The 22,407-nt window shown below is 38.5% G+C and overlaps 1 protein-coding gene across 2 annotated transcripts in view; it reads left to right on the forward strand.

Annotated features, from left to right (window-relative positions):
- NUP205 (nucleoporin 205) overlaps positions 1-22,407 on the forward strand; it is an 86,124-nt gene that overhangs the window by 14,538 nt on the left and 49,179 nt on the right. For both annotated transcript variants that reach the window (XR_006716570.1, XM_045495776.1), the window contains exons 7-15: positions 2,110-2,274; positions 7,149-7,324; positions 11,251-11,367; positions 11,548-11,685; positions 13,205-13,355; positions 14,775-14,980; positions 17,225-17,407; positions 18,799-18,849; positions 19,459-19,668. Coding sequence is in view for 1 of the 2 variants with exons in the window: in XM_045495776.1 (XP_045351732.1) it covers positions 2,110-2,274; positions 7,149-7,324; positions 11,251-11,367; positions 11,548-11,685; positions 13,205-13,355; positions 14,775-14,980; positions 17,225-17,407; positions 18,799-18,849; positions 19,459-19,668 (1,397 nt within the window). In the remaining variant the exon portion in view is untranslated. The remainder of the gene's footprint in view (positions 1-2,109; positions 2,275-7,148; positions 7,325-11,250; positions 11,368-11,547; positions 11,686-13,204; positions 13,356-14,774; positions 14,981-17,224; positions 17,408-18,798; positions 18,850-19,458; positions 19,669-22,407) is intronic.

A 22,407-nucleotide genomic window follows, 5' to 3' on the forward strand; every position in this document is an offset into this window, starting at 1 on the left:
CCTGTGCTCGTATAGGAATGCTGCCACTTAAGGCATTGGTCAGATTTCCTGTATTGAATGAAATGAAGCACAGAATTAAGTGGGGCCAAGCTGTGTTCATGGAACCTTGTAAGAGGTACTTGCAGCAGCGAAATGAAATGCCTGGAAAGTTTCATAGGCTGGGATGTAAGGTTTTTGTATTAGGTTGTAATTTTATGAATTTAGGATGCTGATGATTAACTCATTTTAATTGTGATTTCTTGTTGGTCGTTCTGTATATGTTTGATTAATAAATGGGAGAAGTGAATTATTAGCGCATGTATAATAGTAGACAGAAACTTTCAAACTACAGGAAATTAAAGAATGTGTTCTTGGTTAAAGATTAGGAACCACTAGGGCACCTCGGTGGCTCAGTCGGTTGAGCATCTGACTTCAGCTCAGGTTATGATCTTGCAGTCTGAGAGTCTGAGCCCCACATCAAGCTCGCTGCGCTGAAGCCGCTATCAGCACAGAACCCGCTTCAGACCCTCTGTCCACCTCTCTCCCACTGTGCGTGCACTCTCTTTCTCAAAAATAAACATTAAGAAATAAAAGAAATATGGTACGCCTGGGTGGCTCGGTCAGTTGAGCATCCGCATGCAGCTCAGGTCATGATCTTGGGGTCCGTGAGTTCGAGCCCCACGTTGGGCTCTGTGCTGACAGCTCAGAGCCTGGAGCCTTGGTTCAGAGTCTGTGTCTCCCTCTCTCTCTGCACCTCCCCTGCTTGCACTCTGTCTCTCTCTCTGAAAAATAAATAAACGTTAAAAAAAAATAAATATTAAAGATTGGGAACCACTGACATCAAAAGGAAGGACAAGAAAATAAGTAAAATAAAGTCTTAGGTGTCAGTGGTGTTTCCCATTTTAGATTTTTAAAAAATTTTTATTGTTTTTGAGAGAGAGTTTACAAGTGGGGAAAGAGCAGAGAGAGAGGGGAACAGAGGATCCAAAGCGGGCTCCGTGCTGACAGCAGCCAGTCCGATGTGGGGCTCGAACTCACGAACTGTGAGATCGTGACCTGGGCCAAAGTCGGACGCTCAACCAACTGAACCACCCAGACTTCTCGGAGAGAGAGAGAGAGCAGAGGAGGGGCAGAGAAAGAGGGAGAGAGAGAATCTTAAGCAGGCTCCACACCCCCGTGCAGCCTGACTCGAGGCTCGATTTCACAACCTCCCATTTTACATTTATTCAGAATCCTATGCTTGTTTGAAATACCAGAGTATGACTGAACTGTAAATAGAAAATCATTTAATTATTAGCAATTTCATTTGTTATAATCACAGTCGATGCTTGTTTGCAATTTGAATTCTTGTTTTGGTCTGTTTTTGCTTGACATTTTAATGTAGGCATTTATTTATGTAGTAAAATTCTATCTTTTTTTTTTTTTTTTTTTTAAAGCTTTTACTTTTAAGTTATCTCTACACCCAACAGGGGCCTCGAATTCATAACCCCGAGATCAAGAGTTGCCTGCATTACTGATCGAGCCAGCCAGGCACCCCAAATTCTATCTTTTTTGATCTTTAAATTGCATTGATTTTAGAATTTATATGCAGAAAAACTGAGTGGCTTTTTAACTGTTTTAAGAAATTTTTATAGTATACTTATAAAAAACCATTGAAAAAAGAATTAAAATTTAGAGTTATTGTCAATTGCCTCTTTCAGTATTAGTTTGTATAGAATTTTTACGGTAGTGTATTTTTTGGTTTGTCGAACACAAACACTATTTTTTGGTTAGTCATAATTCTTTTTTTTTTTTAATTTTTTTTTTCAACGTTTATTTATTTTTGGGACAGAGAGAGACAGAGCATGAACGGGGGAGGGGCAGAGAGAGAGGGAGACACAGAATCGGAAACAGGCTCCAGGCTCTGAGCCATCAGCCCAGAGCCCGACGCGGGGCTCGAACTCCCGGACCGCGAGATCGTGACCTGGCTGAAGTCGGACGCTTAACCGACTGCGCCACCCAGGCGCCCCAGTCATAATTCTTTGATAATTCATTGAACTCTGATTTCCTGATCTTTAGCCATCATTCCTATGTATCAAAAGTGAGGATTTCTCTACTTGTTGGTATAGTGGTCTATTTTTGTGTTTTCAGATATGATTCATCAGCTTCCACTATTGACAGAAAGACAATACATTGCAACAATTCACTCCCGCCTTCAAGACTCACAGCTTTGGAAACTGCCTGGGCTGCAAGCCACGGTTCGACTTGCCTGGGCATTGGCACTGAGAGGAATATCTCAGCTACCTGATGTGACAGGTAAATTGATTGTAGGTAACTCTCTTATGAGAAAGAACGTATCAACTTGAGTGGTATGTTATCTTTGACATGTAAGCATGAGCATAGGAAGATATCTGGAGTTGTATTAAATGAAGCTTTGGAATGTGGTAAAATACAGACTTTTTTTGTCCTGGTCTCTCAAAAGAAATTTTATGAAATACGGTTTCCCTTTCTTGGAACGAGTGACAATGCTCTTTTAGTTTCTTTTTTCCCTTAAGAGTGTAAAATTTTGAGGGGCGCCTGGGTGGCTCCGTCAGTTGAGCGTCCGACTTTGGCTCAGGTCACGATCTCACAGTTTGTGAGTTCAAGCCCCGCGTTGGGCTCTGTGCTTACAGCTCAAAGCCTGGAGCCTGCTTCGGATTCTGTCTCCCTCTCTGCCCCTCCCCACTCATACTTTGTCTCTCTCTCAAAAATAAAAAATAAAACATTAAAAAAAAAAAAAAAGTAAAATTTTGAAATGGCAGTATCACAATAATTTTTTAAATTAAAATTTACGATTTCTTTTTTTTACGTTTTCTTCCTTGGTTTCACAAAATAATTTTTCGCTAATTAAAAACTAGTGTTATTTAAAAAAAAAATACATTAGAAAGGAGATATTTGGATCAGTTAAGAATGGATGTGGAAGTCTGCCTTTAATAGTCTATGACCGACTATAGCATATCCTGTTCTGCTGTTGACATTCATGTAATTCTCATACTATAGTGGTTTAACAGGACGAGAACTATGTTTTTGTTGTAATTTGAAGCCCAAAGAACCATCACTTGTTTTTATGGTAGATCTGGAAAGATTTTATTAAGGTTTATTATCCATATCAGTGTTTTCTAGTTGTGGAGTGTCAGTAGATTCTAGTATCTTATCAATTATGTGAATCTAGAACGTTTTGTTCACTAGTGTCCTACTGTTCACAAGGAGACTGCAGAAAGCATTTTTTTTTTTTTTTTTGTATTAGGGGGTCTTTCTTTTGGCCAAGTATTTTTTTTCAAAAATTTTTTTTAATGTTTATTCATTTTTGAGAGAGAGAGATAGAGACAGAGACAGAGCATGGAGGGGTGGGGTCAGAAAGAGAAGGAGACACAGTATCCGAAGGAGGCTCCAGGCTGTGAGCTGTCAGCACAGAGCCTGATGTGGGGCCCGAACACACAGACTGCGAGATCATGACCCGAGCCGAAGTCAGGCGCTTAACCGACTGAGCCACCCAGGCGCTCCGGCCAAGTATTTTTTATATTAAAGCTAATTCATGGCTAATTAGACATTCATATTCGTGCATAACTTCTGTTTCTGAACTATACCTCTTAGTCATTTGCAAGTCTTATTTTAATACTTGTCTGGCATAAAATTATCCTTTAAACTTTTAAGTGGGTATGTGGTACTTAACTTCACATATTGTGATTTACTGTACTCTTGCCCTCATCTGGAAGGGTACAGAAGAATGTGTTACAGTTTGCTATTGATGAGAATAGGCTTAGGATTCCATACCTAGTTTCGAGTCCCAAATCTTTGGCTACTTATTCTCTTTAGTTTTACATGTCCATATTTTTTTTATAAGTTTGATAATTAGGGGTACTATAATTAAACATTTTTAAACTAAAAAAGTTTCTGAAATTTGAATTTTAAAAAGTGCTAGAATTCAGGGGCACCTGGGTGGGTCAGTCGGTTGAGTGTCCGACTTCAGCTCGGGTCATGATCTCACGGCTCGTGGGTTTGAGCCCTGCGTCGGGCTCTGTACTGACAGCTTGGAGCCTGGAGCCTGCTTCAGATTCTGTGTCTTTCTCTCTCTCTGCCCCTAACCCACTCGCATCCTGTCTCTGTCTCTCTAAAAAATAAATAAACATTAAAAAAAAAAATTTTTTTTAAAAAGTGCTAGAATTCAGATATTAATGCTGCTTTATTACCTAGTCTTCAAGAAATAGTTCTTGAATTGATCATCATGCAGTTTTAATTCCAGTATTTCTGAATTCAAGTGAAGGTTTGTAATTAATAATTATTATTAATATTTAATTTATAATCTTAATAAGTAATCAAAATAAAAACAACTAGTTTGTTCTCAAGGAGTTTGTATGGTATGGGTAGGCTTTATTTCAAAATGCAAAATAAAACATAAAAGCTCATTATTTTCCTCTGGTTGAGTCTCTGGCTTCTATCTGTTCCTGACCCCTTCCAAGGCAGTGAAAATTGGTGGTACTTTGAGGGATACCTGGGTTGCTCAGTCAGTTGAATGTCTGACTCGATTTTGGCTCAGGTCAGGATCTCACAGTTTTGTGAGTTCGAGTCCCACATCAGGCTATGTGCCGACAGCACAGAACCTGCTTAAGATTCTCTTCTCTCTCTCTGTCCCTCCCCTGCTCGCACTCTTTCTTAAAGAAAAGGAAAAAGAAAATGTACTTTGAGTAGCGCCCTATGTATTTGATTTGTATGATGCTCAAGCAGAACAAACTACGTAGCAGTTCTTACCCAAAGCCGGATTACCACAAGGTTATCTAACAATTTATATGTACATTTAAAAGAAGTAAATAGCAATCTATTTCTTGAGGACATAACGGTACCTATGACATATTTTACCAAAAAATTGAACATAAGTAAAGTCTGTAGATCAAACTGCCAACTTTTAATATAAACAGAGGACAGAGGAATATGTTAACTGTACCACTGGGATGGATGTCAAACCATTGTGGAAACTCTACAGGATAAAAGTCTAGTTTCTACTGCAGATAAGGGCAAGGTTTTGAAAAATTGAAAAGATACAGGAGGAGCCCACTACAGATGTATCACTCAAACGCAATCTGTGGATCTTATTTGGATCCTGATTCAAGCAAACAGATTGCACAAAAGACAAAAAGCAAAAATCCAAACTAATATCTTTTATAACATTCATGGGATGGTTGTAAATTTGATTACTTTGTGGATATTTGATACTGAGGAATTTTTTGAAGATTTAATGATATTGAGATATAATGGTATTTGTATGTATCACTTATTTTTCTTTTGTTTTTAAAGAATTTTTTTGGGGCGCCTGGGTGGCGCAGTCGGTTAAGCGTCCGACTTCAGCCAGGTCACGATCTCGCGGTCCGTGAGTTCGAGCCCCGCGTCGGGCTCTGGGCTGATGGCTCAGAGCCTGGAGCCTGTTTCAGATTCTGTGTCTCCCTCTCTCTCTGCCCCTCCCCCGTTCATGCTCTGTCTTTCTCTGTCCCAAAAATAAATAAACGTTGAAAAAAAAAAAATTAAAAAAAAAAAAAAAAGAATCTTTTTGAGTTGTATACTGAAATACTTATGAGTGAAATATTGAATAGTCTGGCATTTGCTTTCATCTAATTTGGAAACACATGGAGATCTAGAGGAGATAAAATTAACTGTAAATGGATAGATAATATCGAAGCTAGATGATGGGTGTGTGGTTTTCATTATATTATTGGTCTATATATTGATAGATACCTGTTTGAAGTTTTTCAAATAAAAAGCTAAAAAAAGTTACAAGTAGACCAGTTTGTCTTTAGGTTAAGGTTTAGTTTTTAAGTTTTGCTACTTGGTTACCAAATTAGAAGAGTTACTTAGGTGGTCATGTTCAGGTTTTGGTCTTATTAGTTGTGAAGACTTTTTCTGAATGATCTAGTTCATTTCATTGAGATTAAAGCATCAGTTTGTTAATATTTTGATAATAATTCCCTGATTATTTCAGTATTACATCATGTATCTCTGAAGAAATTATTTATCACTCATGTTACTGAGAAGAGCACATGGTTTTCTTTTTCTTTTTCTTCTTTTCTTCTTTCTCACAAGTGTTGTTTCTTACAGGAATACAAGGTTGGTTTATCATTTAAATCCAGGTTAACATATAGTGTAATAATGATTTCTGGGATAGAGTTTAGTACTTTGAATGCCCTTTGCTCATCCCAAGTGCCCTCCTTAATCCCTATCACCCATTTAGCCCATCCCCTGACCCAACGCCCCCTCCAGCGACCCTCCATTTGTTCTCTGTATTTTAAGAGTCTCTTATGGCTCGTCTCCCTCTCATTTTTTATCTTACTTTCACTTCCCTTCCCCTATGATTATCTGTTTTGTTTTTTAAACTACACATATGAGTGAAATCATGGTATTTTGTCTTTCAATGACTTACTTCGCTTAGCATAATACACTCTAGTTCCATTCACATTGTTGCAAATGGCAAGATTTCATTCTTTTTGATCACGAAGTAATAATTCTGTTTGTGTGTGTGTGTTTTTACAATATATATACACACACACACACACGCATATATGACATGCGTGTGTGTGTGTGTGTGTATACGCACACATACATATATACACACTACATCTTCTTTATCCATTCATGAGTCAGTGGACATTTGGGCTCTTTCCATACTTTGGCTATTGTCAATAGGAGTACATGGCTTTCTTTCTTTCTTTCTTTCTTTCTTTCTTTCTTTCTTTTTTTATTATTAAAAAAATTTTTTTGTGTGTGTTTATTCATTTTTGAAAGACAGAGACAGAGCATGAACAGGGGAGGGGCAGAGAGAGAAGGAGAAACAGAATCCAAAAGCGGCCAGGCTCCAGGCTCTGAGCTGGCAGCACAGAGCCTGATGTGGGGCCTGAACTCACAAACTGCGAGATCATGACCTGAGCCGAAGTCAGATGCTCAACTGACTGAGACACCCAGGTGCCCCATGGTTTTCTAATGTACTTTTTCAGTAGCTCTTTTGAGTTTGTGAGTCAGTTACAGTGGGTACAGTCTTAGTTTTAACATAGACATGCTTGAAGGTTGAGAAGATAACCTGAATTTTGAAACATCAGCGGAGTATTATGAAATACTATAGTCTAATAAATTTTCTCCATGTGCTGTTTTTTAAAATATATTTCTAGCTCTGGCTGAATTCACAGAAGCAGATGAAGCAATGGCAGAGCTTGCAATTGCTGACAATGTTTTCCTGTTTCTCACTGAATCCGTGGTGGTGTCAGAAAACTTCTATCAGGAGGAATTTTATATTCGTAGAATCCATAATCTCATCACAGATTTCCTTGCACTCATGCCAATGAAGGTATGTGTAATAATATAGGATGAGTACAAAGTAGTAGAAGATTTTTATGAGATAATAGAACCGATCAATTAGCTAACTTTATGTTTTAGAAACTAGTAAAATATTTTACTACAGAACGTAATTTGGCAATAGTTGTGTTACAGCTTTTGAATTAGTAACTCATGAAAATGAAATAAGACCTGTTAACTGAGAATAAGCTTCAAAGAACAATATATTTGACGCTGAGAATAGTTAATAAGGAGAAAGTAATAGTTAAATCACTATGGGTAGAAAAGTATTAATACCATGCTATCCCAGGGATCAGTGCTTAGGTTTGCCTTATTGATATATTTTTACATATGATTTGGAAGAGCCATAGTGGAAAATTTCCAGTTTTATAGATAATTGTTTAGACTCTTAATTAGTGTATAAATGGGCTTCTGCTTGCTTACAAGTAATGCAAAGGCTACTTTTGAATAAAGAATTCAAGCTATCAGTATGATCTATAACTATGAGCCATGTCAGATGGCTTCATGAGAGTGTATGTGTTTTGTGCAGTGTTGTGCCAAGAAAGCCATCAAAGTGAGGGCAGGAAGTAAATGAGGGAGTAAAGCCCTATGAATTCACTTTTTATGTGTGTATTTTAAAAAGCACCCCAGGGCCTCCTGGGTGGCTAATTTGGTTAAGTGTCTGACTCTTGCCTTCAGCTAAGGTCATGATCTCACAGTTCGTGGGTTCACACCCCGTGTTGGGCTCCATGCTGGCAGCGCAGAACCTGCTTGGGATTCTCTGTCTCCCTCTCTCTCTGCCCCTCCCCTGTTTGAGCTCTCTCTGTTTCTCAAAATAAATAAACAAATGTTAAAATAAATAAATAAAATAAAACATAAAAAAGCACCCCAGAGTACCTACATTTGTAATATTGTGTGGTTTTGGTACCATACCTCCTGAAACACATCAGGCAAATGGAAAAGGTACCTCAAATGGCAACAAACAAGGAGTGCAGTGCTTATTCATTATTTAACGAATTAAGTGTTTGTTGAGTTTCTTCTGTGTGCCAGGTACTATGTATTCTAGGTGTTGTGAAGAAGACCAATAAGTAGGAGACTCATTCGTTATCAGCAAAGAATTTAGAATCTAGTTGGAGAGATTAGGTAGTAAAAGTAGGTAAATGAGAGGTATAGAGAGTAAACTACTATGAATTTATATAGGCTAAGGATAGCTCCCTTAGGACTAGAATAGTCAAGGAATACTTGGAAGAACGTTTTTTAAGTTTATTTATTTTGAGAGAGAGAGAAGGAGGGAGCACGTGTATGCATGAGCAGGGGATGGACAGAGAGAGAGGGAGATAGTGGATCCCAAGCCTGACATGGGGCTCAATCTCATGAACTGTGAGATCATGACCTGAGCTGAAATCAAGACTCCGGATGTTTGACCGACTGTGCCACCCAGGTGCCCCATTCAAGGAATACTTTAACAGATAACCTGAACCCTCAGTAACCTTTGAGGACTTGATAGATTAACACCACAGAATTTTGGAATAGGAAGAAGCCTGCTAATCCTTTCATTTTACATTTGTAGAAATGAAGCCTTAGAGAGCTTAAGACTTAAAGTTTTTCCTAATCAGTAGTCCAGATGGGACTTTGATTATGGAAAGATAATCAGTGGTTTGAATAGGGTAAACAATTCACACAATTGGGGATACTGGAGGGTTTTTTTTTTTTGATACAGGAGTATTTAGGTTATCTGTCTCTTCTTGAACAAACTGGTTTGTATTTGTCAGTGAATTTGTCCTTTTCGTTCAGATTGATTGACATTAAAGTTATTCCTAATACTCCTTTATTATACTGTTCATGTATATAGGTTCTGTGATGATGTTTCCTTTCTTATTCTTAATTTTGATAGTTTGTATCTTCTCTTTTTGTTTCTTAATTAGCCTGGCTAGAGGCTTATCAATTTTATTGATCTTTCCAAAGAACCACCTTTTGGCCTCATTGATTTTCTTTTCTTTTCTTTTCTTTTTTTTTAATGTTTTATTATTTATTGTTGAGACGGGGAGGGAGGGACAGAGAGAGAAGGAGAGAGGATCCTGTGCTGTCAGCACAGAGCCTAATGTGGGGCTCGAACTCACGAACTATGAGATCATGACCTGAGCTGAAATCAAGGGTCGGATGCTTGAGCCACTTGAGCCACCCAGATGCCCCTCCTTGATTTTCTTTTACTTTGTTTTGCTATCATTGATTTCTGCTCTTTATTTTTTTCTCCCTTTTGTTGGGTTTAATTTTCGCTTCTCATTTAGTTTCTCTAGAACACTTATCTCTTAATTACTGCTTTAGGCTGTGTCACATAAATTTTGATATGTTGCTTTCTTTTTTGTTCAATTTAATATGTATTGTAATTTTCCTTGAGGCTTCTTTGATCGATGAGTTATTTAGAAGTGGCATTGTTTAATTTCCAAATATTTGAGAGCTTCTAGGTGTCTCTCTGCAACTGGTTTCTAGGTTATTTTAGTTGTGGTCAGAGAACATACTTTATAGGATTTCAGTTATCTTAAATTTGCTGAGGTTTGCTTTATGTTTGAGAATATGGTCAACTTGGAAAATGTCCTGTGTGCACATGAAAGGAATGTATATTCTGTTGCTGTTATGTGGAGTATTCTGTAAATGCCAGTTAGGTAAAGTTGCTAATAGTGTTTAAGTCTTTGACGTCCTTACTAATTTCACATACTCGTTCTATTGAATAATGAGAGAGGGAGGCGCCTGGGTGGCTCAGTTGGTTGGGCTTCTGACTTCAGCTCAACTCATGATCTCCTAGCTCGTGAGTTCAAGTGCTGCATTGGGCTCTTGCTGACAGCTTGGAGCCTGGAACCTGCTTTGGATTCTGTGTCTCCCTCTCTCTCTGCCCCTCCCCTGCTTGTGCTCTGTCTCTCTCTCTCTCAAAAATAACTAAATATTAAAAAATAATGAGAGAGGAGTGTTGAAATCCTCACCTGTAATTGTGGGTTTGTCTAGCTTTTTGTTTTGGTTTTTGTTTTTAATGTTTATTTATTTTTGATAGAAAGAACAAGTTGGGAAGGGGCAGAGAGAGAGGGAGACACAGAATCTGAAACAGGCTCCAGGCTCCCAGCTGCCAGTCCAGAGCCCAATGGCCTCAAACCCATGAACTGTGAGATCGTGACCTGAGCCAAAGTAGGACGCTTAACTGACTGAGCCACCCAGGCCCCCCCCCCTTTTATTTTATTAAAAAAATTTTTTATTTAACGTTTACTTATTTTTGGGACAGAGAGAGAGAGAGAGCATGCGAGCGAGCATGAGCAGGGGAGGGGCAGAGAGAGAGGGAGACACAAAATCCAAAGCAGGCTCCAGGCTCTGAGCTGTCAGCACAGAGCCCAATGCTGGGCTCGACCTCAAGAGCTGTGAGCTCTTGACCTGAGCCGAAGTTGGACGCTCAACCGACTGAGCCACCCAGGCGCCCCAGTTCACATGAATGTTTATAAGGTAATGGTTCTCAGCCAGGGCAATAATAGCGTTCAGAGCATGCTGGGGAAATGAATGGCACCAGTGTTGCTTGTTATAATATCTGTGGTGGAGTTGTTGGTAGCCAGTAGGTAGCTCAGGGGTGCTAAACTGTGCTGCAGTGGTCAGGATGATCCAGCCCAGTGAAGAAATGTCCTGTCTAAAATGTAGTAATGTTCCCGTTCAGAAACACTGTTGTTAAACTCACTTTCTCTGTAGTGGAAAATGCATTGAAGTTTTAAGATATAAATTATGGATGGTGATATCATACTAAAATTCCTAGTATATTTTGTTATGTCATTAAAGTGGAATAGATGTTATAACAGGTTTTCTTTTGTGTAATCACTTTTAGACAGTTGGCTGGTTTCCTGTTTTCAGTATTATTAACCCATATAATAAATTTCCCTATTAAACTGTATGCAATGCATTTAATAGGTAAAACAGTTGAGGAATCGGGCAGATGAAGATGCTCGAATGATTCACATGAGTATGCAGATGGGTAATGAACCTCCCATTTCACTTAGAAGGGATCTGGAACACTTAATGCTCTTGGTAAGCCATTACACTGGATGCATGGTCATCTCTCCCTCCTTCCATTATTTACTCCCTAACTTTGGGAAGGTTCAGCTGTAAGATCTTAAATAATTGAGTTCCATAAAAATGTAAACTTTCAATTCAAGGTAATTTTTGAGTTAGAGGCATTTTCACCCAGTGTCTGCTTATTCTTTGCAGATTGGTGAGCTATATAAAAAGAACGCTTTTAATCTGGAGCTTGCTCTGGAATATTGGTGTCCCTCAGAGCCTCTTCAGACTTCCACTATCATAGGTTCTTACCTTGGGGTGGCTCATCAGCGACCCCCTCAACGCCAGGTAAGCTCTTAGTTTTTCTGTTTTTCTGCCTTGGTGTAAGTGGGAGTCTTGAACCGTGAAGAAATGTTAATTCCTAATTGCTGTTAACACAAATGACTACTTGTGTAACCTTTAGAAATTTGCGCTTTTTTCCTTTTTGAAATTTGAAAGTGTTAAATTTAAGTTCTGATCATTTTGGAGTTTATGTAGTCAGTCTTAGGTAACATATTAGCTATGTGTCCAATCATAGAAAGGTGTCTAGTCTTTCTATGTGTCACTTGCTTGAATGTTACTGGTATTTATTTATTAGTTTGTCCCCAATAGGCATGACAATAACCCAATATACACCATTCTTAACAAGTTGGGGAGGTTAGGATAGGTGTAGGTACTAAAAGGAAAGGCTGAGAAGTTAGAATTGATGACAGAATGAATCAGTAAAATATGTAGGAAAAAGTCCATTTTCTGTCCTATATTAACTGAAGTATGATACACAGTAGCAAATAAGATGGATTGCAGTATCGATCTTCATCTTTTGGGATTTCGTATTCTGGAGTCTTTCATGTTGAATAATTTTTAGTTATGCTAGAGGCTGAGATCACACACCTTTTCTTTTTACTGCATTTGTTACATTTATTGTTTCACTTTTCTCCCCATTTACAAAAATGTCTTGGAGAAGGAGTGATTAAAATTTTTGAAGATTAAAAAAATCCTTATGAAATATTTGGAACATGGAAGAGAGAATAATTATAGTGAACACCGAACATCTTAATTTAACAGCTGTTAACATTTTGCCTCGTTTGCTTCATCCACTGCTGTTATTTTTACTACTTTTATTTTTCTGGAGTACATGAAAGTAACTTATAGACAGCATGACATTTCACCTTTTACTGGATAAGTGACTATCTCTTAAAAATAAGGATAATTTTCTCCATAATTAGAAAAATCACTGTTCTAATAGATTTAACAATAACTTCCAGAGACCAGTAACATTTTCAGTTCTGAAATCCAACCAATGAGACTGAGTGTCTGAATAGCATTTTTATTTGTTAATAGATTTAAGGAATAAGCAAAGATAAAAGGGAAAACTAAGAAGTGGATTTACAGAACAGGAATGTGGGAATGTGGTATTAGCCAGAACAGAAAACAGTATTTTTAGGCTACCCTCCAAAATTCTTTCAGGTTCCTGGGTCTTCATACTAAATTTGACTGGGATTCAGGAACCGTGGGTTCCAAGTATATTTGACTTTGCTGGTTTATTTTAGAGGAGTAAATTTCTTCGATTGTTTTACATATTTAAAATGTAAGTAGCCTTATGTTCTGTGGCATTGAGATGTTTTGAAACAAATGTGCTTTTTGTTCACAGAAAATTCTATAATTGATTAAGTTGCTAGTGACAATCTTGAAAAAATAATTTTTCATAAGTAGAATACCAAATTATTTTATCTTTGAGGCATTAAATCAGTGCACTTAGTTTTAGTTCATATGTAGTCTTCACTAGTTAATCCATGCTATGTAAACTATTGATTTTTCCCTGTTTCAGGTCGTCTTGTCAAAGTTTGTTAGGCAAATGGGTGACCTGTTGCCTCCAACGATTTACATTCCTTATTTGAAAATGCTCCAAGGATTAGCCAATGGGCCCCAGTGCGCCCACTACTGTTTCAGCCTGCTTAAAGTCAATGGTAGTAGTCACGGTAAGAGAAACTTGGATGTTATCTAAGTTTGTTGTGACATTGTTTTGTTTGGGTTTTTTGAGAGAGAATGAGCGGGGGAGGGTCAGAGAGAGACTCCCAAGCCGGCTCTGTGCTGTGAGCATGGAGCCTGACATGGAGCTCAATCTCACGAACTGTGACATCATGACCTGAGCCCAAATTAAGAGTTGGACGCTTAACCAGCTGAACCACCCAGGTGCCCCATGACATTCTTGAACTCACTGTTCCCCTGCCTGTTAAAGAATATTGGTTACTTGTACTAAGTTTTACTAGGTGTATAAATTATTTTTATAATAATGGGAAAGAAGTACCTTGGGAGCTTTATGCATAGTGATGCCTTAATTATGGTCTCATAGGTTGGGGAGTTTTCCCGTTGACTTTGTTAGATACAATTCAGTTTAAGAAATCAGAATTAAGGGGCGCCTGGGTGGCGCAGTCGGTTAAGCGTCCGACTTCAGCCAGGTCACGATCTCGCAGTCCGTGAGTTCGAGCCCCGCGTCGGGCTCTGGGCTCATGGCTCAGAGCCTGGAGCCTGTTTCCGATTCTGTGTCTCCCTCTCTCTCTGCCCCTCCCCCGTTCATGCTCTGTCTCTCTCTGTCCCAAAAATAAATAAACGTTGAAAAAAAAAATTAAAAAAAAAAAAAAAAAAAAGAAATCAGAATTAATATATAAAAACTTCCAAGAACACATCTGGTATTCAATGCATACTATATACCCTTGCCATATGATTTTGATTTTTTTTTTAATTCATAAGTACTTGTTTTCTAAATTTCTCTTCTTACAGTTTCTCTGTCAACCCTCTCCCAATTTCCTCATTTAATTTTCAGACTTGAGTCTGGTTAAATTGAAACACTGGAAAAGAGAAGAGAAAGAAATAGTTATTAAACATCTGCTTGGTAGGTCCCATGATTGGAATTGAGCTCTGCCTAGCTCCAAGGCCAGTGTTTTGACTACTCTGTCAAGGCCTGCTTATCTTGCCCTGTGCTTGGTATGTAGCGGAGTAGTGTAAATTACAAATCTAGACTGTCCTTATCTCTCTCTGTGGGAATTTAAGCTCACGTTTGGGAATTAGCTGTTGGGGAAAGGAGCCCCGTGTAGTCACAGGACAACACAGAGAACTCTTATGGATATAAAATAGGTAACTGACATCCACGTAATTTACTTTTGCATGTGCCTGGGTACCACCTGTTCTTAGCCCTGAAGAAAAATTAATCCAGAGACTGAGCTCACAGATGGATCCTACCCCATTTTCAACACACTGCTTATTCTAGACAAGACAACATACTCTGCTTATCTAGGATAAAGGCACAGTTTATTGTTTTCAATTTATTTTCTCCCTCCATTTCCAAGCAAATGCATAGACATTTTTGAAAGAAAATTTTATGCTGTCTTTCTTTACAGTTGAAAATATTCAGGGAACAGGTGGCAGTCCTGTTTCCTGGGAACATTTCTTTCACTCCTTAATGCTTTACCATGAGCATCTCCGGAAGGATCTTCCAAGTGCAGATAGTGTCCAGTACCGTCACCTTCCTTCACGTGGCATCACCCAGAAGGAGCAGGATGGGCTCATTGCCTTTTTACAGCTCACATCCACCATCATTACTTGGGTAATTATCATCCACAGTATGTAAGAGTGTAATTTTATTTGTTTTCTAGCACGGGGGCATTTTGAGAAGATCCCAGACGTTTGTGAAATGCTTGAAGTTTATAAGTGATGAATTTTGCACACAGAATTCTGTTTTTAGGCTCTGTGTTTCTTTACCTTCAGAGGATGTAACGGTAGCTCTACTTATTGCCGTCAGCTAACGTGAAAATAATAAGTAGCATGTGCCTGAAAGAAAATAGAAGGGCAAATAAGAATCAGTGTTTGGATTCACATCCTTCTAGAAGGTTCCCTAGCGTAGGTATTTGTTGGTGTGTATCTATGCGTAAAGAATATTTTTTAAAAATTTGTTTTTTTTTTAAATTTTAGAAACTGCAAGCAGGGGAGGGGGCAGAAGGGGAGAGAGACAGAGACAGAGACATTGAGAGAATATTAAGCAGGCTCCACACTCAGCACAAAGCCTGATGTGGGGCTCAATCCCATAACCCTAGGTTCTTGACCTGAGCTATATCAACAGTCGGACATTCAACCGACTGAGCCACGCAGGTGCCCTAAGAATTTTTTTTCAATTTTTACTTTAAAAAATTTTTAGTTTGAGAGAGAGCAGGGGAGGGGATGGGGGGGAGGGGAGAGAGAGAGAGAGAGAGAGAGAGAGAAAGAGAAAGAGAAAGAAAATCTTAAGCAGGCTCCATGCTCAGCACTGAGCCCATTGCAGTACTGGATCCCATGACCATGAGGTCATGACTTGCGCCAAAATCAAGAGTCAGACGCTCAACCAACTGAGCTACCTAGGTGCCCTGCCCCAAGAAATTTTTTATTATCATTATTTTTAATGTTTATTCATTTTTGAGAGAGAGAGAGAGAGACAGAGTGAGAGCGGGGGGAGGGGCAGAGAGAGGGAGACACAGAATCTGAAGCAGGTTCCAGGCTCTGAGCCATCAGCACATAGGTGGACACAGGGTTTGAACTCACTTACCATGAGATCATGACCTGAGCCGAAGTGTGACACTTAACTGACTGACCCACCCAGGCACCCCAAGAATATTTTTTTTTTTTAATTTTTTTTTTTCAACGTTTATTTATTTTTGGGACAGAGAGAGACAGAGCATGAACGGGGGAGGGGCAGAGAGAGAGGGAGACACAGAATCGGAAACAGGCTCCAGGCTCCGAGCCATCAGCCCAGAGCCCAACGCGGGGCTCGAACTCACGGACCGCGAGATCGTGACCTGGCTGAAGTCGGACGCTTAACCGACTGCGCCACCCAGGCGCCCCACCCCAAGAATATTTTTAATTAAAAAGAAAAGTTATTTACTGAATTACTCTTTTATTCTCTCCTTACACCAAACCATCTCACCTGCTACTGCCAAATTAGTCTTTAAATTTTTTTTAAATGTTTATTTATGTTGAGAGAGAGCATGTGCAAACAGGGGATGGGTGGGGTGGCGGGGGGAAGAGAGGGAGAGGGAGAGAGAAAGAGAGAGAGAGAGAGAGAGAAAATCCCAAGTAGGCTCTGTGCTGCTAGTGTAGAGCCTGACTCGGGACTCAGTCTCAACAACCGGGGGGACCATGACCTGAGCCAGAATCAAGAGTCAGATGCTTAACCAACTGGACCACCCAGGAGCCCCCCAAATTAGTCTTCATAGGAAACATTAGTTTCATTATATAATTTCTCTGCTCAGAAATCTCTTCTACTTGTTTCTCTTATACCCTAGAGCAAAGTTGTGTAGACATTCTGTCTTGAAGATAGGAATAGGGCCTTTTAGTTTTTCCAGGATTAACATTATTAAACATTAAAACATGAAGATAGTAATTACTTCTTATTGAATTAAAATGGAGTGGTATTTGATACCATATATATCTTCATTTTTTTCTCAAAAATTGAAATGGCATTTATTCATATAGTAAAAAAATATATTACATTGTTTCAGGCAGGATTGACAGTGCTTAGGTTAAGATTTATGTGACCCTGGCCGACCATTTATCTCATATGTATTATTTTCCACGCTTAGAGCTATAAAAGGAATTGTAAAAGGCTGTTTCTCCCCTCTTCTTTACATTGACTGAGCAGTAATCTGATATGATCCACTGATAGACTTCACACATAAGCCATAAGCTTCTCTTTGTTTTAGTATGTATTAGGCCTTTGAATACTCGGTATAAGTGCTAGCAATTTAGATTATTGCTGGTCATTTTTCTTAGCTTTTAAAAATGGAAAGTCCTTCTTGTTCTTTTTGTGTTCAATTCCCAGAGTGAAAATGCTCGTCTGGCACTCTGTGAGCATCCTCAGTGGACCCCGGTTGTGGTGATCCTGGGACTCCTGCAATGCAGCATTCCCCCTGTTCTAAAAGCAGAGCTGCTCAAGACCCTTGCAGCTTTTGGAAAATCTCCTGAAATTGCTGCTTCCCTCTGGCAGTCGTTGGAATACACTCAGGTAGTATTACAAGCTCTCTTATTTATTACAGTTTGGGAAGTGAGGCTTGATACTGTGGCAGAAGCAAGAGCATCCAGTTCGCAACTCACAGTATACCATGACCTTCCCAGTTAGACAGTTACGACTATAGTACTGAGCATAGCATCAGAAACGAGCCACCTTGGGTTTTTCTCTTGGATCAGTTGACAGCTTCACTAGGTTACTGGAGATGGGTTCTTCTCTTAAGACTTTGTTTTTCAGTGTCTGTGAGAAATTAATAAATGGACAGAATTCCTCAACTCGTCCTTGAGACCAGGAGGATAAGAGCCTACAGGCATTATTTGTATTCATTAAATGTGGGGAACATCCGCTTTTCTTTTTTGCTTCGTCTGTGTCCTCCTGTCCCACACGAGAAGAATGAAGAATCTCTCTTTCAACTTTCTTTAGACGTAAAGCGTATTGGCATTTTTCTGTGAAGGTGTAGTTATTCAATGTATATGCTAAATTTAAAAAGGAGACTAATGATGTGCTTTACAGAAATAACTCTAGGAAAATGGTGAGATGGAATATGTGTTTGTCTAAAAAACACTACAACGTACAGGTGCCGGTGATTGTAACTTTGTTTTGAAGCAGTAAAATATTCTAGTTATTTTCTAACCTGTGTCCTGAAGATGTAATGATACTTAGCAAGAGCAAAATGAAGGGAGCTGGTATGTACCGAGAGGCTGAGTCACTTTTGGTTTAGTATTAATGCTTCATTTTTGCATTTAGAAGTGTGTCAGTACTTCATGTCCTAAGTGCTTATACTGCTCCTTTATAACGAAAATGCAGTATGAGTGGGTTTAGACATTTCTATCCTTAGAACAAGACTTCTTTTTAAAGGCTGCTGCCTGATAGTATATTTTCAACTTGTAAGAATGTCAAGTAACATGACATTAAGCGTAATTAACTATACCATATACTGCTCTATGTTCCTAGCAAGGTCAGGTCGGAACAGCTTAAACTCAAAACTTTTGCCCACATAAGAAACCTGTTCAAACCTGTTCTTGACAAATTTAATTATTGGTTTTCTGGTGCTAATAGTAGGGCTGGTCTTGAACACTGGTGAGATTTTTGTCCCATAAATCCTCTTAAGATTCATTCCTGGAATATCTCAGGAAATTTGCTGAAAATACATCTCATGTGCACTTAGAAACCATCAGTTTTCTGAAGCCCAAATAATTGGAGCTTCTACCTGAACCCTGCACAGTTGCTGATGAAAGTCCATCAGAGACTTCTCAATTGTCCTCTCTGATTAGCATCATAAGATACACACACCTGTGGGTGTGAATATTACTGTTTATATTACAGAGTCACTGCTTTTCATTGAGGAGTAGGGAATGCTTCTAACATCTCATTCTTATCATTTTAAGATACTGCAGACCGTAAGGGTTCCAAGCCAGAGGCAAGCGATTGGTATCGAGGTAAAGTTTTCCTTTGAGTTTAAATGCTCTACTCGTACATTCACATGATGAAAGTTAACAAAAAGTATTCTTATACCCTGTGAGGTTCCTTATAATTTTCAAGTTTAATATGTTTTCATTTGAAGTGTTGTCTGGTCAGTGTTGAAATGGACATGACATTTTTCCTGAGAGGAAGCAAAATACTTCAGGTTTCAGAGCTGGGAAAGGATGTTCTATGGCAGCCACCCAAACTGAAAGTTTGCGTTGAACCCAGTTTAATTGGATTACTTGGGTCAACCTGAAGTGAGAATTTACTTGTTTTAGTTTCTTTGCTTCTCTCTCTACACTCCCCCTCTCTTTTTCATAAAGAAACATAGAAGATTTCTATTTTTAATTCACACCTGGGAACAATACATGGGAATTTGAAATTCTTCCATCTGGTTAATTCAATTTATATGATACTTTGGTGTCTTTTCCTCTAAATGAAAAATGGTGAGATAATGTATCTTTTGGTGTGATGATAATTATGATGACTAGCTCAATACTAGTGAGTCAATGTCTGCAAAATGTTGTGTACTTTATAGCTGATGGTTTCATATTACTAAATTTCTTTATTTTTTCTTTTGGAAGGTTGAACTAAATGAAATAGAATCCCGGTGTGAAGAATACCCGTTGACTCGGGCCTTTTGCCAGCTTATTAGTACCCTGGTGGAGAGCTCATTTCCTTCTAATTTAGGTGCTGGCCTGAGGCCCCCTGGCTTTGACCCTTATTTGCAGTTCCTTAGAGATTCTGTGTTTCTCCGATTCCGCACAAGAGCTTACCGGAGAGCAGCTGAAAAGGTAATATACAGAGAAAACCTATTTTCTCCTTACTCGTTTATTGCTGCTTTTTCTCTTATTAAAGGTATGAGATGCTGTAAATTCATTTTAGCTTTTGGCAATCAGTAAAATTCATAGTTTTAACACAGAGATGTCCGTGATCTGATTAGTTTATGTGCATTAAAAAAAATGAATTTGGGGGGCGCCTGGGTGGCGCAGTCGGTTAAGCGTCCGACTTCAGCCAGGTCACGATCTCGCGGTCCGGGAGTTCGAGCCCCGCATCAGGCTCTGGGCTGATGGCTCAGAGCCTGGAGCCTGTTTCCGATTCTGTGTCTCCCTCTCTCTCTGCCCCTCCCCCGTTCATGCTCTGTCTCTCTCTGTCCCAAAAATAAATAAACGTTGAAAAAAAAAAAAAAAAAAAAAAGAAAATTCTATATAAAAAAAAAAAAAAAAAAAAAAAATGAATTTGGGCACTAAAACCAAAGCACTGACTTTTTAGTGACGGTAATTCAATTGATACAAATTCATAGTTACTCAGATCCTTAACTGAACACATTTTGACCAAAATTGAACCAAAAATGTCACACCTTTGTCAGTTGGAAACGTATCATCCTTTATTGAGGTGATTTAGTTTAGAGATTGAAATAAGTTGAAACTTGCACACCAATTTCTCTTGATTAGTAGCACTTCTGGATTATGGAGCCTTGTCATGATAGGAAGACGTATTATGATCTGTCAGTTATGTTTGCCAGGGATGGAGGCTGAGGGAGCACTGACATTTACATACGTATTTCCTCTGGTTGCGACACACTCGCAACTGAACTTACTGTATATATCATCTTATATAATTCCATTATTACTGTGAGGCAGGTACTATGAACATTCCCATTTTACAGATGGAGGCTTAGCAAGGTTAAGGAACTTGCCTAAGGTCCAGAACCAGGATTTGAACCTAGGACTCTGATTCCAGATTCAAGCTCATAACCACTAAGCTATGTAAGAGACCCTTTCAGATTCTGACGTAATTCACTTAGTCTATAATGTTTATTGCCTCACAGAATACGCTTGGATGTATCTTGTAGGGACATTTCTACTTTATAATTTGCTGTTTTTGAACCTGTTGGGTTTATTTGTTGTTATATTAGTGATTATAAAAATAATTTTGTTTGTGCTAATTTGGGACAATTAGGAAACTATAGAAAAATGTGAGAAGAAATTATATTATCCATAATCCTGTTGCCAAAGGAAGGATAACGTATCCTTCTTCATATATACGTATATACACACACACACACACACACACACACACACACGCACGCACGTGCGCTTAAATTGAGATAGTTAACATTCGTTTGTATCTCTTTTTGGCCACTAAATACAGTATCATGAGCACTTTTTCATGCCATCAAAGATTCTTTGAAAACCATCTCTTCATTGATTGCATAATCATTACTTGTATGTAGCATGGTGTACGTATTCATTATTACCCTTTCATTGGACACAGTTTGTTTCTAATACTTAGTCCCAAATAACTGAAACTCATTTTTTGTCTGTTGTTTTATGATTTTTGCTTCTCACATAGTTAAAATAAATACTGGGAGAGGTGTACATTTAAGTCCTAAAATTACCTCTTTAACATCTATTTCCTTATTGGATGAAAACAATGACAGCAGCCATGCCTTGTTAATAAAAGGCATTTCAGATGCTGAATAATGGATGCTGGTAATTGTGACCTCTTCAGCAAAATGCTCTGATACGTTTTCACACTTGTCTCAAGTACCTTATTTGCCTTTTCTTAAAAAGGTCATTATGACCTAAGGGTTTAGATCTTGAGTCAGCCATGTTCTTGCCAGGGGTTACTGTTTTTCATTCATGCATCTGGACCCTTCCAGTGCTGCTGTTTCCCCTAGTTACCACTGATTTCAGTTCCACCCCAACATATTTACCCTCAGGCATTTTTCCTCAACTTCATGGATTCTTTTCACTTGAAAGTCTTCTTCAGGTTTAACTTCTGTCACTGTATTTTAGAACAGTAGCTTCTCACAAAAACAGTGCTTTACATTGAGATAAATAACATAGACATAGAGCTAGTATATATATTTATAAATCCTAAAATCATTCATTATGTGGTGATAATAAGCCTTTTTTACTTAAATAAGTGATCTTGAAGTTTTTGGAAAATATAGATAGGTGGATAATTTAAAAATAATAAAAAAAATCACTGTATAATCCTAATTCCTAGACTCAGCCTTGATAAAATTATGTGTAGTGGAAATTATTTTAAAATAATAATTTAAAAAACCACCCTAACTACAGTTACCAGCCTCAGCCTTAATAAATTCTTTGCAGTGGAATTGTTTTTAGAACAAAGTTTTAATTTTGCCATCTATACTATTATACATGTTTTTCCTTTGGCATAAATATTTTTCCTCGTCACATAGCTTTTAAAAATCATTTTTTTTAACATTTATTTTTGAGAGAGAGAGAGAGAGAAAGAGCACAAGCAGGGGAGGGGCAGAGAAAAAGGGAGACACAGAATCAGAAGCAGGCTCCAGGCTCTGAGCTGTCAGCACAGAGCCAGATGCGGAGCTCGAACTCACAGACTGTGAGATCATGACCCGAGCCAAAGCTGGATACTTAACCAACTGAGCCACCCAGGTGCCCCTTAAAAAACTATTTTTAACAAAAAGATATTAATGGGTCCATTAGGGGCAAGCGTCCCTTGAATCTTCTTAACTTGTTTGGCTAGAGTCATATAAG

Source organism: Leopardus geoffroyi, chromosome A2 (assembly GCF_018350155.1).
Source record: "Leopardus geoffroyi isolate Oge1 chromosome A2, O.geoffroyi_Oge1_pat1.0, whole genome shotgun sequence".
NCBI classification, from domain to species: Eukaryota; Metazoa; Chordata; class Mammalia; order Carnivora; family Felidae; genus Leopardus; species Leopardus geoffroyi.